At 38.2% G+C, this 14,375-nt stretch overlaps 1 protein-coding gene across 2 annotated transcripts in view; it reads right to left on the bottom strand.

The window, feature by feature from the left end:
• Positions 1–14,375, bottom strand: part of sptbn5 (spectrin, beta, non-erythrocytic 5) — a 46,794-nt gene that overhangs the window by 14,167 nt on the left and 18,252 nt on the right. For both annotated transcript variants that reach the window (XM_047821126.1, XM_027172892.2), the window contains exons 16-47: positions 13,427–13,579; positions 13,173–13,303; positions 12,783–13,034; positions 12,393–12,680; positions 11,951–12,194; positions 11,612–11,751; positions 11,439–11,538; positions 11,108–11,278; positions 9,366–9,530; positions 8,688–8,914; positions 8,279–8,465; positions 7,814–7,996; positions 7,605–7,718; positions 7,345–7,502; positions 7,131–7,263; positions 6,800–6,945; positions 6,510–6,624; positions 6,310–6,420; positions 6,017–6,196; positions 5,109–5,312; positions 4,339–4,488; positions 3,954–4,058; positions 3,462–3,650; positions 3,205–3,360; positions 2,912–3,103; positions 2,710–2,805; positions 2,446–2,564; positions 2,227–2,341; positions 1,208–1,321; positions 674–795; positions 432–594; positions 69–257 (exon numbers count right to left, since the gene is read on the bottom strand). In XM_047821126.1, the coding sequence (XP_047677082.1) occupies positions 69–257; positions 432–594; positions 674–795; positions 1,208–1,321; positions 2,227–2,341; positions 2,446–2,564; positions 2,710–2,805; positions 2,912–3,103; positions 3,205–3,360; positions 3,462–3,650; positions 3,954–4,058; positions 4,339–4,488; positions 5,109–5,312; positions 6,017–6,196; positions 6,310–6,420; positions 6,510–6,624; positions 6,800–6,945; positions 7,131–7,263; positions 7,345–7,502; positions 7,605–7,718; positions 7,814–7,996; positions 8,279–8,465; positions 8,688–8,914; positions 9,366–9,530; positions 11,108–11,278; positions 11,439–11,538; positions 11,612–11,751; positions 11,951–12,194; positions 12,393–12,680; positions 12,783–13,034; positions 13,173–13,303; positions 13,427–13,579 (5,112 nt within the window). The remainder of the gene's footprint in view (positions 1–68; positions 258–431; positions 595–673; positions 796–1,207; positions 1,322–2,226; positions 2,342–2,445; positions 2,565–2,709; positions 2,806–2,911; positions 3,104–3,204; positions 3,361–3,461; positions 3,651–3,953; positions 4,059–4,338; positions 4,489–5,108; positions 5,313–6,016; positions 6,197–6,309; positions 6,421–6,509; positions 6,625–6,799; positions 6,946–7,130; positions 7,264–7,344; positions 7,503–7,604; positions 7,719–7,813; positions 7,997–8,278; positions 8,466–8,687; positions 8,915–9,365; positions 9,531–11,107; positions 11,279–11,438; positions 11,539–11,611; positions 11,752–11,950; positions 12,195–12,392; positions 12,681–12,782; positions 13,035–13,172; positions 13,304–13,426; positions 13,580–14,375) is intronic.

Genomic DNA, 14,375 nt, shown 5'->3' with positions numbered 1-14,375 from the left:
AAGATGTCATGTTGATTACATTTCTTTTGCAAATTAGCAAATGAACTACAATACATTGTTTATAATACCTGAAGCTCCAGAGCTTGATCCAATGTCATCTTCCTTTCTTCCCATGCTTGAATAAGGCTGCCTTTAGCATCTTCAAGTTTGCTTAGGGCTTTTTTGATCTCTGCTGTTTTACTATGGCCAGACTTTACTAGGTTCTGTCCAAAATTCTTCACTGAATCAATTCGCTCAGCACGTGCATCTATCTCCCCCTAAGTAATAAAACACCATTTTTTAAATATTAATTTAAAATCTGGATAAACTTTATAGGCCTCATTCATCACTTTCTACCATGTGTGTAATAGATCATGCATTAAAAAAATGTTTATTTGTTGTTTATTTATTGTTTTTGTTAATATTTTGCTCATAAGTTTGGGAGTCTGTACCATCCAATGCTGGTGCTCCACTATGAGACTTTCTGCTTCAGCTTTAGTCTTTGGCAAGCCCTTCTTTCCCATTTCTGCAGTCTGCTTCAGTGTCCAGTCCAGCAACAGACGTTGGTTAGCTTTAAACAGCTGGAGCTGGTGTGATTCCTGCAAATGGTCTTTCCTATAATGACATTTAAATGAATCCAACACAGTTTGTTACGGTAAATTTGTGCCCTAAATGATATGATGTCTCAGCTCACCTTAGTTTAATTTCCTTGTCCAGTTTCATTAAAGTGTTGATTATTTCTTGCTGCTTCTTACTCAGCTTGTCAGAAAGGTCAAAATGAGTTCTTAATCGATCTTTGGTCTCTTTCTCCAGCACCTGGTTTAATAAAAAAAGAAACATATAAAACATGTAAAAGTGTGGGGGAAGTCGTGGCCTAATGGTTAGAGAGTTTGACTCCTAACCCGAACTTTGTGGGTTTGAGTCTCGGGCCGGCCACGACTGAGGTGCCCTTGAGCAAGGCACCAAACCCCCCCAAACTGTGTGTGTTCACGGTGTGTGTGTGTTCACTGCTGTGTGTGTGCACTTTGGATGGGTTAAATGCAGAGAACGAATTCTGAGTATGGGTCACCGTACTTAGCTGTATGTCACGTCACTTTCAATTCAAGTTTACAAATAAGAAAACTTGTTAACTTGCCTAAAACTAGCCTTCATGTATTGTTAAACAAAGCAATGCAACAATATAAGACATAATTCATCATGCTTGTACTAAAGCTCTTGGAAAACTCACAGTGCTTCTCTCGTGGATAACTCGAACTTCTCGCTCCATCTCCTCATGTCTGCGTATAAGGTTCTCTACACTCTCGACATCCTCTCCATAGCCCTGACCTTGCAGCAACAGCATCTGCAGCCCCACAGAAAGAGAAATAAATGTTAGGATTTGTTATCAATGGACTAAGAATGATGTTTGAGAGGTGAACATGTCATCATGTTTTTGCATTTCATGGCAAATGTATGCAGTATATATATTTTTTTCCAAGATATCCTTTAAGAATGCTATTCACAAACGAAAAACATGGCAAGCGCATCGCACATTGCACATACTTAGATGCCAAACATAAACAAATTGAAAAAGACTGGAAGTCTTGCAGACCAACTGAGAAGGGGACACCCGCAAACATTCCCTGATAAAGGCACAACCAATGGGACTGGTTTACATAGACCTGTATGTATGGAGAGTTTTGGGACACTCTGTACATCAGTGCTACAGGACTGTCATGAAATGTCATGAAAATATTAATTAATTCATTCATTCATTTTCTACCGCTTATTCGAAATACTCTGGTCACGGGAAGCGTTATCGGGCATCGAGGCAGGATACACCCTGGACGGAGTGCCAACCCATCGCAGGGCACACACACACTCTCATTCACTCACACACTACGGACAATTTTCCAGAGATGCCAATCAACCTACCATGCATGTCCTTGGACCGGGGGAGGAAACCGGAGTACCCGGAGGAAACCCCCGAGGCACGGGGAGAACATACAAACTCCACACACACAAGGCAGAGGCAGGAATCGAACCCCCAATCCTGGAGGTGTGAGGCAAATGTGCTAACCACTAAGCCACCGTGCCCCCTCATGGAAATATTTTTAAAAATAAATATAACCTTATCATTGGTGTGGTATATGGTGAGGTATGGCAAATTTGAGGTGTCTGGGACAGGAGAGCATTTTATAAACACAGACTTCGACTTTACAAAATCAGTGCAATGATCCAATGTTTACACAGTGAAAACAACCATACCTTTTCACTTGCCCTGTCCCTGACTTCTTCAAGATCACGGATGAGAGAGTGAACATCCAATGCTTCTTTTAACTTCATCTTATAGCTGCTTAGGTTTCCGTGGAATTTATTCCATCTGTCAGAATGCGCAATGAGCACAGCACATACAGTATGTGGCTAAGCTAATGATTAGAAGTTAGATGGAGATAGTTAATATTATACAAATGCATGGTAACTGACCTCTCATTCAGTTGCTGTCTGCGCTTCTTTACAGTGGCCAGTTCATCACAATTCTGTCTCTCAAGTCCAGCTGCCAGGTTGTTGATAGTCTTGATATGAGCATCATCAACAGTCATATCCTGACAAAGAGTCATTAAGAACATGCAAGCCACAAGGTATAACCTCCAGTTCTAAATCACCAGTTATGATGCTCAAGACTTGTAAGTATTAACACTCTGACACTCTACTGACACTCTAATACAGACTCCACATCCTGTGACTTACCCCATGGCTGGAGCTTCTGAACTCACTTAGTTTCTTTAGTAATTGTTGGCAATGTTCATAATCTTCCCCAAGATCTCCAATATTAATCATGACCTCCTACAGATGAATTAAGTTAGATAGCAGATTATCTTTGTTTCATTTTTTTTTGTCCAATAAACCTTAGACTTTAGAGTCCTCGAGTAAGAGTCCAAAACTTTCTTACCTTCTCTCTAATCCATAGCTCTACCTGCTCCACTTTCTGAAGGAACTCAAGAAAGTCACGGTGGCCTTCTAGAACTTTCCCCCGTGTGGAGATGGCATCTTTTAATGCCTCCCAGTGAGAGATCAGAGAAGAGATGATTCGCTTGACCTCTTTGGACTCTGGATGACGAAGAGAGAGCAGCTCTTCTCCTGTCTGAACGAATTGATAAAAGCAAGCATATGAAAATAGAGTAAAAATCTGTCATTGGTACATCATATATACAAGTCATTCTGAAGAAACCCGAAAGATCTCACCTGCTGGACACAGTAAATAATTTTACCATGAGCCAGAATCTCTGCCTCAAACACCTGGTGCTTCTGCAATAGCTTCATTTTGGCTTGAAGGTTGCTCAGGTCCATTTTGGAATCCTCTTGCATCTTCTGCATCCGCTCAGACACCCATTCTTCAGCCTGAATTACAATTCATAGCAGATGAATTGGACTATTACAAGACATTGCTCCCTAAAGTTCTAGTAGCTAGAGGTGAGGACTGTGATACCAGACTGTTATACCTCAGAGGAATCCCGAGTGAAGATGCAAAAAAGCCGCGAGAGCTCAAGTTCTTCCCTGCGTTTCACGGACAGGTCTCTAATGCGTTCTCTACGTGCCCTGAGAGTGTCCAGTGTGTTTTTGTAGCTGTTTTTACCTCTGGTTACCCCTCCTTTGCTCAAACAGCCAGCTGATTCTTGAAGCGCAACCATCTGCAAACAGGAAGATCATTGATAAACCATCATTTCTAAAAGTATATAAAGTTATATTGATATATAATGGCATAATATAGTTGGTTAAGCCTAAAAGAACATCTGGGGAATTGTAATAAAAAAAAATAATTTATTTAATTAAATAATGCTTAATTAATTGTTCATTAATGATAATAATTGTCAAGTATTTTATGGTAGTTGCAGTGCAATATTAGATAGATAGATCAGATAATAGTACTTAATCATAACGTTCTTAATCAATTATAGAAATAAATGACACTGAATAAAAATGTTGGCACCAACTTTGTCTTCCTGTGCGCTAAGAAGTTTTTCGAAGGCTTCATGCCGTTTGATTAGAGTGTCTGTCTCATCCACAGTTGATCCCAAATCGCTATTTTTTAGCTGGACCTGAAGAAAAAAAAAAAGATTTAAGAACCTCTATACAAACACATATTATAACTGTGGATATCAAAACCTGTATCGGGTCATGACAACAGTACTTTGAGCAATCATGTCCCAATAATTTTCTGGCTTATTCATTACATGTGTCATCATTAATGTAGACTTTTGCCTGAAACCTCTTCCAAATTTAGTTATCAGTTGAAAATCATTATTTTACATTAAATTAGTGTAAAACGAATGAAAATAACTAGAGTTAATTTCATGTGGATCTGAGTTTCTACAGTACCTCTTGGCGGTTGGTGAGTTTCTCCATGTGTTCTATGTCTCTGTAAAACACTTGTTCCTGATAGGTGTTCTCTAGCCATTTCTGTTTGGACTCCCAATTAGCTGTTAGCCTCTCTCTTTCATCCTTCAAAGCGCTCAGTTTGCCTTGAACCTGGAAATATTTATACCTTCTAGTAGACTTTTAAACAATAGACAACATAACAATTTAATATTCTCTATATGATATTACATGGCTTAGATTTCAAAATGTTTACGCCTCAACCTTTTTGAATTGTGTGTAGGATCGCTGAAATTAAACATCAATGTAACCTTACTATGACATCAGTGTACCCAAAAATAAATAAACAAACAAACAAACAAACAAATAAATAAATAAATAGTAGGTCAGCTAACTGACATGTTACCACTGAAGGACGTGCAGGTTTTTTGAGCCTCCTGTAAATCCCTGCTACATCATGCATCCTTGCTTTATTTCAAAGTAAATGAAAAATCTGTCAAGATGTGTTTGACTTTAGCTAACATTAGACAAATTATACATTAGACTCATTTATCTATTTATTAGGGATTAACAAAAGCTTTAATGAAAATGTTGGTTATGTGAACATTCATATGTAGACAACAGCATAGCTGGTAGTATTTTTACAGTGTGCCTGACATGGGAATGCTTGTTTTCCTGTGGTTTACAGTATGAGTTAGGCTTATTTTAACACAAAACAACATTTTAACATTAATAACATCCTTGATATAAGAAATGATGAAATGGATATTCACTTCCTGAACATTTGGAACATCTTGCTCTTGTAGATGTTGACCCATAGCTACAGCTTGAGCGTATGTTTCCTCATGGGCTATGATCTCAGCCCACAGCTGCTGATGCTGGAAAAGCTGCAGGTCGCATGTGGCCACATCGCGAATAGACTCGTCTGCCTTTATGCCACTCAGCACTTGAGAACACCACAGAGAATAATCCTGTACCTAAGGGTAAAAGTATAAGAGAAACAGAGGTATGGTATTTGGTTACACCTGCATGCATCCACCCATTTTCTAAATTGCTAACCCTACACAGGGTCCTGAGGGGCCTGAAGAGAATAAGGGTGCGCACACACACACACACACACACACACACACACACACACACACACACACACACACACACACACACACACACACACACACACACCTTTTCATACACTACTGACAATTTAAAGATCACAGTCAGCCTACAACACATTCTTTTCATACACTACTGACAATTTAAAGATCACAGTCAGCCTACAACACATTCTTTTCATACACTACTGACAATTTAAAGATCACAGTCAGCCTACAACACATTCTTTGGACTGGAGAAGGAAACCGGCGGAAACCCCGTAGCACAGGGATACAAAATGTGCACTCAGGGTGGAGGCAGGAATCAAAACCCCAAACACTGGGGTGTGAGGAAATAATAATAATGACGATGATGATAATAATAATAATAATAATAATTGTTATTATTATTATTATTATTATTATTATTATTATCTTTCATTTCTCAAATAATGTTTGCTAATTTTTTTTCAAGTACAACATAAATGTGTGTGTGTGTGTGTGTGTGTGTGTGTGTGTGTGTGTGTGTGTGTGTGTGTGTGTGTGTGTGTGTGTGTGTGTGTGTGTTTGAGTGTGTGAGAAAGAATTACTGTCTTGAGGAAAAGGTAATGCTGTTTGGCGAGCTGCAGCTCTTGCTCCCTCTGCTCCATACACATGCGAAGCTTCTCCCAACTTTCCACCACAACTTGCTGTTCCTCCTGAATCTTTCCTCTTAGTTCTGGGGAGCACTGGTCTAAAATGGAGTCTGCAATATCCAGTAGCTCCTGCATCTGTATAAATACCATGCAAACACACATAAGGAAAATATTAACAGCTTCAAACTCCTTTTAGACAATGAGTTTCATTGTACCCTTGAAGGTAAAAATGGGGATGTTCTCAGTACCTGCAGCTCATTTCCCACCATCTCGTTTAGCAGTGCCTCGTGTGTCCTTTGCTGCATCTCAACCCCTCGCATGTCTCTGGCGATATCGTCAGGAATGCACTTGTACCTGTCCTGTTGGATTGCAGATAGAGTCAATGGTTACCATAGTACCAGAACTATTTTGTGTAAAAGTTCACTGAATTATTTTTAGCTTTCGGCACCTCTATGTGTCCAAGGGCATCACTCAGGTCTTTGTAGACCTTGTAACATTTCTCGGATTTATGCAAATTCTCTTTACGACGTTTAGCCAAGTGCTGCAGCTCATCCCATGATTCCCTAAAATCGTGAAATAAATAAACAATAAAAAAAAAGTTTTTGTATATATAAATGGATGATATTTTACACAGATTGCAGGTTACTGTTTCACATAATGATTGTAAAACATACCATATTTTATGCAACTATAAGTTTAAACTTGAAAATTAATGTGTGCTGGTGAGTGTGCAGGAACCTTAGTAGCCTTTGTGTTTCTTGGATGAATTGACTCTCTGGATGGTTGTTCTTACTGAGTCTGTGAGCCATCTCTTGACATGAACGCATCCTCTCCCAACCCACGTCCAGCTGCTTCAGGAAAACCTCAAACCTTCTCTGCAGGTGCTGTCATAGATCAGGTGACACTCAAGCACATTGCTAACATAGTCACACAGTCGCTTTAAATAATAAAGCTCATTGTCAAACACACCAATAAAATACACAGAGGAAGTTGGTCCTAAGGTTTCATTGTATGCTTTAAAACCAGTAAGTAGCCATTTACTTTATAGCTTGCTCACTAAATATCTTACCAGTACATTCTCATAATCAGAGCCATAGTCATCAGATGAGGCAATTAGATGCTCCTGTGATATCCACTCTTCCATTTCCGAAGACTCTCTCTTAAATTCATGTAAGTAGAAGGCATCCTGGAGCCTTTGCTCTCTGTTGCAAAAAGCACACGATATAAACAATGCTCATAACATACTGGTTCACAGTTTCAAACTGTAAATGTTTGGCAATTACCTTACTGCTGCCGAGTGCTGTAGTTCAGTGAGCTGAGATCTAATGTGGCTGTAAGGTCTCTTAATCTCCTCTAAACCCAATGCATGTACAGCCTGGTCCACACGGGACTTTAATTCATCCACCTGGGCAGAAAGTACCTCGATCTGCCCCTCCACAATCTGCACACAAGTTAGCAGTAGCATAAAACTATGCTGTACTGTACATACCCCACTGATTAACAGGTTATAAATATACTAACCCTGGTACAGCTTTTTACTTACTTGATGCTGTTTCATGAGGCTCTGTGTGGCTAATTCGTTTTTGCCATAGTCGGTGCTGACCAAAGCTGATGTTTCAGATAAGCTGACTTCTAATTCAGCACAGTCAAGCAAGATCTGCATGTAATCACATATAATGAAAGTAAAAACACACTATATCATAAAGTACATGGGGACAGCGGCAGTCTGCAGAGGTGTGGCTAGTACTGTACCTGTTCTCGCATAAGCTCTTTGTTGAGGTGGGAAAAACGTTTTTCACAAGAATCCTCAAGTTCTTCCCAGGCTGCAGACAAATGTTTGCACTTTTGGTTCACATCTCGATTGCCCATAGCCCTGCCTCTTTCAAGTACACGCTGAAGATACTGTCTGTGAGCATTAACCTCTGCTTGCAGCTCCTGTTGTGGTCAGAAGAGGCATAAATGTGAAGAAGAATCTCTAAAAACTGAATTTTGCCAATAACATGGGAAGACATTTTCTCTAGAATGTGCTTCTGCATGAAGCCACTTCATCTTTTTAAACTGCTGCCACTTGTACAACACAGGGAAGCTGAACACACTCAGGAGAAAACACTAACAGCCCTCATCTGCATACATCAGGTCACATACACCTGCACTGATTGACATTTAGAAGTTCCATGAATGCATTTAATTATGTGATATTTCTGCAATCTATTCTACCTTGTGGTTATGTAGGAGGCTGATGGCACCAGCCAAGGATTTGGTATAGTTACTGGTGTCTGCTACAGGCTCGTGTTCTGCAATCCAAGTAAGTTCCAAGTCCACATCATGGTAAAAGCTGTAGAGTGCCACATCTTCTTCTAACTGTTGTCTGCGATGATCCAGAGGCTTTTCTAGAGACTTAAACCTATCAAGTTTAAAAAGAAAAAAAAAATGAATAAGACTGTATTCATATATTCTATATATAAGAATAATGCCTATAACTAGATGGGTAAAATGTGCCAGTATTACCACTATACCAGTTGACAAGGCTATGATCAGATTCTTCAAAACTCTGAATTTGGTTCATTACAATGTAAAGCACTCTGGAAAAGCATTTGACAATAGAACATGTAACAGAGGAGCTCACAGTTTCAGGTACATATCTGTCTCATGAAGGATTCTCTGAGAGTCGAAATGGTTTGTAGCCAGGTGTTTGGCACGGGAGACAATGGAGTTAATTTTGTCTGCAAGTTCCTGAGCTTCCTGCTCAACCTGCTTGTGTTCCTTCAGGAGCACTCGACTCGAGCGAAGGTCATGGCCTTTAGGTGCATGCTGCAGAATCCGCTGAATCTCCTCGATTTTAACTTTCGCATCCTGAAATGATGTGGATAACTTATTTTTCTTTCAAAACACAGAAGTCATATTTAATAAAGGGATGTTAAGCCTTAAACTATCTGATAATATACATATTTGATTTCATGTTTGATTGATCAATTCTGTCCAAAAACATCTTGTTAGTTTAAATCTTGTTAGTTGGAATGTCTTCTTAATATTTCTTTCCAAAACCTAGCATATAGCATTGTTTTTTAAACAATATTTCCTGCCAGAATATTAGCATATTGCAGTAGTAGAAACAAATAATATTATATATATATATATATATATATATATATATATATATATATATATATATATATATATATATATATATATATATATATATATGTATTATTAGGTGAAATGTATAACATTTCTATCAAATAATTCCATTTATATCATTTAATAAGATTTTCTAATTATACCAGCATTGGTGGTTCAAATTTACCTGAAGTAGCTCCATGAGTTGTTCCTGTTGACCAGCCTGCCTTAGTTTGTCCCCTCTCTCTGCCATTTTTCTTTCAAGCTCATTCCATCTACTCTGCACTTGTCGAGCCTTTCTCCGTATGTTCTGACTGTTATAGTGGTCCTCAGACAGCATCTCTTCTCCTGCCTTATCATTAAAACAAACCCAGTAAATAAGATCCTACTGGTGATTAATGTTATTCATTTTAATATCCCAATTACAACAGCATATTCTTTGTGCATTGTTTACGTTCTCGTTTTATGAATATGGCCCCTTTTGCACTATAGGAGGACTTAAGTTGCAAGTTTGTTTGTCCTTGGAATTATATCTGGTGAACATAAAAGTGGAAACTGTTAGAAAGAGCAGTTGGCACAGTGAGGATAAAAACGTGACCCAAATGCAGGGATAACAAAAGAATGATTAATTTTTAACACAAACGGAAAACGTAGACAGGGGGAAAATGACAAGAACTAGAAACACGACATGGCAAAACAAACATGTTACATAAACCAACATAGACAAGAACAGATGAGGACTCCGCAAAGCTAGATGCAACGCAGAGGAAATAAATAGACATTATAACCAGCAGGCAGTTAGGAACAGGTGAGTCCATACAAGAAACACATGACAACTCGCTGGAGCGCCCTCTAATGTCCCGGCAAAGAATATCCAAGCAGAGTCCTGACACGAGACAGTGTTTGATTTCCATGCAAAACATCTTTTTCTAATTCTGGGTTATCTCGCAAATAAATGTATATTTGTTACAATGGTCATCCCCTCAGGTACCTTTCTTCAAAATGTGGATTTCTCAGCCATCTATATTACTTTCTCTATTATTTATACACATTATATTACTGTAGGTTTTTTCTTTTCCTCTATTCTATTTGGGATGGATGGATGGATGGATGGATGGATGGATGGATGGATGGATGGATGGATGGATGGATGGATGGATGGATGGATGGATGGATAGATGGATAGATAGATAGATAGATAGATAGATAGATAGATAGATAGATAGATAGATAGATAGATAGATAGATGGGGGCAGTTGTGGCCTAATGGTTAGAGAGTTTGATTCGTAACCCAAAGGTTCTGGGTTCGAGTCTCGGACCGGCCACGACTGAGGTGCCCTTGAGCAAGGCACCAAACCCCCCAACTGCTCCCCGGTCACCGCAGCATAAATGGCTGTCCACTGCTCCGGGTGTGTGTTCACTGCTGTGTGTGTGTTCACTGCTGTGTGTGTGCACTTCGGATGGGTTAAATGCAGAGAACAAATTCTGAGTATGGGTCACTGTACTTAGCCGTATGTCTAGATAGATAGATAGATAGATAGATAGATAGATAGATAGATAGATAGATAGATAGATAGACAGACAGACAGACAGACAGACAGACAGACAGACAGACAGACAGACAGACAGACAGATAGATAGATAGATAGATAGATAGATAGATAGATAGATAGATAGATAGATAGATAGATACTTTATTCATCCCAATGGGAAAATTCACAATACTGTTTATAGCAGGATTATTTATAGCAGGACAGTTTATAGATTTATGTTAATTCATGTTGTTGTTTTTTTTTATCTGTGAGGCTGTGTTAGTTTGTCCTTGGACAATGAAATGAACAGTGAATAAAATATAACAAAAAAACAAAAGAAATGGACTCATTTTCATCAAACGTGGCAAGAGTAAACACGTTTGTTGTACATGTGTACCTCAATCAGTCTGTCCAGACGGACACGGTTGGCTTGCATCTCCTTCTCTGCCGCCTCATGCCTTTTAAGTTTCCGCAGGATGTTGGTTGGGTCTCTGTATGATTCATCCTCAGCTATCTTAAATTTCTCGTCCATCCAAATCAGAAGCTCTTCTACATCTCTGTAAAATTCCTGAGAGAAAATAAAAGCATTATAATTTGAATTATTATGCTTTACAACTAATTAATGATGACAATTAATGGACATTGCTACTTAGTTCAGTGTATTTGGCTCTATTCTATTTTATAGCTACTTGCCTCTAAATTATATCATTCATACAGTACTACTGTACCTGGTATGTTTTGGAGGCTAGTAATTCTAGATTTCTTTGTTTGCAGCTGTTTTTGAGCTTCTTGTTTCGTTCCTCAATGGCTCGGGATCGCTGATGAATACTGAGGGAACAGTTTAAAATATAATAGCATATTTCATAAATACAACAAATTAGGATTGAAAGTTTATCCTTACTGTTTGGATGCAAAGTGGCATTTATCAGTGAGCTCCTGACTCCTGTCATGGAAAAGACTTATATTTTGGTCAAGAGCTGCTAGCAAACCCTCCACCTCCTCTTGGCGACCAAGCAAACTATGAACACCATCCACAGAGTCCTACACACACACACACACACACACACACACACACACACACACACACACACACACACACACACACACACACACACACACACACACACACACACACACACACACGTACCACACCATCATTATCAAGTTAACATAAAAGCAGTAAAAAATAATTTATTCCACCACTGCAAATTTTGCGGTAGGTTGTTGCAGATGATCTTACCCCTAGATCTTTGACTGTTAGCCTTGCTTCATGACCAGTTATCGTAGCATCTATACGATCTGCCTCTTTGTTCCACTTCTGGAGCTGAAGTGCTTGCTCTAATCGCCTGTTTCGATTGGACCAGAGTTTGTCCAGCCTGCTCAATTCCTGGTTCAATTCATCCAGTGTTTGTTGGATATCCTTGGTTACTTTGCCTCCAGGTGATGTTTCCAAAGACCTGGCCAGGTTCTCAATGCTTTTTAACCTAAAATAAATAGTCAATTACAGCCGATATTAAAAAAAAAATTCTGTTCCATTATCTATATTTGATTACATATAGATACATTTATTACATATAGTTGTTTTGACTTAGTCAAATAGACATATAGTTGTCACTTAATCATTTATTTATTTATTTATTTATTTATTTATTTATTTATTTACTGATGTCATGTTAAAAAACCTTGCTCTCTGCTGCTCAATTTCTAGCTTCAGTTCTTGGTTTTCATTCAACAAGGCTTGAGCAGAGGCAACATCAGAGCTGTTGTCTTCTTCAAGCAAGCGCTCTTCAGCTGCCTTAGCCCACAGCAGCAAATCTCTAGACTCCTTCTGGAAGAGTTGTAGGCGTCGAGCCTCCTCTAAAATGCTCTGTCTTTTTGCAGCCTGGTCCTTGACCTGCCGCAGCAGCTCTTCCAAAGCAGAGACTTCCTCCATGATAGCAGCACTCTCTGCAGGGCTACAGTCACGCTTCCTGTAACATATTTCGGGCAAGCACAACGAAGGAAATTGAAGAAAATGATAATTGTAGCATTATTTAATTATGTACTAAAAATGTCCAAAACATTGTGCTCACATTATGGCCACACTCTTTAGGTATTCTATCTTCCTCTCGAGGGCTTCTATCTCCCTTTCTGCCTGGGCCTGACTCTGTTCTTCAGCCTGCAGGGCTGATGCTGAGGTACCCAATCCAGATGTATCCAGCTGGACCAGTTTTTCCAGGAGCTGGGATTTGGCATCTTCACAAGTGTGCAAAAAGGACTTGATATCAGCCGAGCTGAGCAGTTCCTGCGCTTTCTCATCCTTAAGGGCTTGTATATGCTTCCACCTTGATATTCAAATGCTTTTTTTAAGTACAGTATTGTGACAACTTTTTCTTCTTGTGACATTTTAAGAAAGTGACAAAAAATTTTGAGTTTGCAAGACATGAATTTAGATGTCATTATGTAAAGCCATTTACTCCTACCTCTGTGTGACCTGATCGTATCTGGACTGAATCTCTCTCTTCTTGCTGTGCTGCTTTTTTACAAGTTCGTCACCCAATTTAGTGACATCATCAAGCTGCCCTTTCCCACTGGCCAACTCTGTAAGAAAATTCTTTGTGTGGAAATAACGACAGATTTAGTGCAATTAAATCACACGAAGAATGCATGAACGCATAATGCGTTACAAGCATTATCTGCATTTTATTTTAATGTTCTGTATCATCAATGCACCCACCTCATATTTGGCCTGCACAACCTCAGTATTATCAGAATCAGAGCTAAAGGTGTTAAGAATGTTCTCCTTGTCCTCCATCCAGGACTCAAACTCCTCACAGGCATTATAAAACCGATGTAATCGAGCAGTCTCGTCCAAGATTTTTCCCTTATACTACAGATAAAAATAATATTCAGTGATGGTCTAAAACAAAACATTTTAACATTGGTCGATTTTGGAAAAAGTTTAGGTTTAGGTTCTCTGACATTATAATAGTATTATGTATCTATCTTTTAACATTTGCTAAATACTGATTATTTTTAAAGACAAATCTTTCGAGAATAATTAGTCTGAAATACTGTTTGTGTGTTTTATATTTCCTCTTAACTGAAAAAAAAAAAGAAAAAATATTCTATTATATTCTAACTATATTACAGAACTATGAATTCTGACATGTTGTTAAGAGGAAGATTTGCAATTTACTATATGTACAAATTCATAATTTGGAATTACAGTTTATGGCTTTAAACCAAAGCGCTAAAAAAAAATTTAAATCTCAAGAAAAGAAAAAAAATATCCGGCATTTTCTACACAGAATCTATAGTATAGGTATACTTTCTCTGTATACAGTACCTCAATATGTGTTTATTCACATATTTTATTACTCATATGTTTACATTCTGTTGCACTTTATATTATATATTACTGACTTTCCGTTACATTTTAATAGCCACTTATTATATACAAATCCCTATGTTTGACTTATTTATATCTATATATTTCTACCTATATAAATATTTACATACTTATTTATACCTTAACATCATTTACAATAACTGACTTATTTATTACTATCACTTTGACTGCAATTGTTGTGGGGTTTTTATTTCAATTCTTAAAAATGTAGTTTGCACCAAATTACAAGTGATAAATATATATATATATATATATATATATATATATATATATA

Source organism: Tachysurus fulvidraco, chromosome 12 (genome assembly GCF_022655615.1).
Source record: "Tachysurus fulvidraco isolate hzauxx_2018 chromosome 12, HZAU_PFXX_2.0, whole genome shotgun sequence".
Lineage (NCBI taxonomy): Eukaryota > Metazoa > Chordata > Actinopteri > Siluriformes > Bagridae > Tachysurus > Tachysurus fulvidraco.
This window is presented reverse-complemented; position numbering and strand designations above follow the sequence as displayed.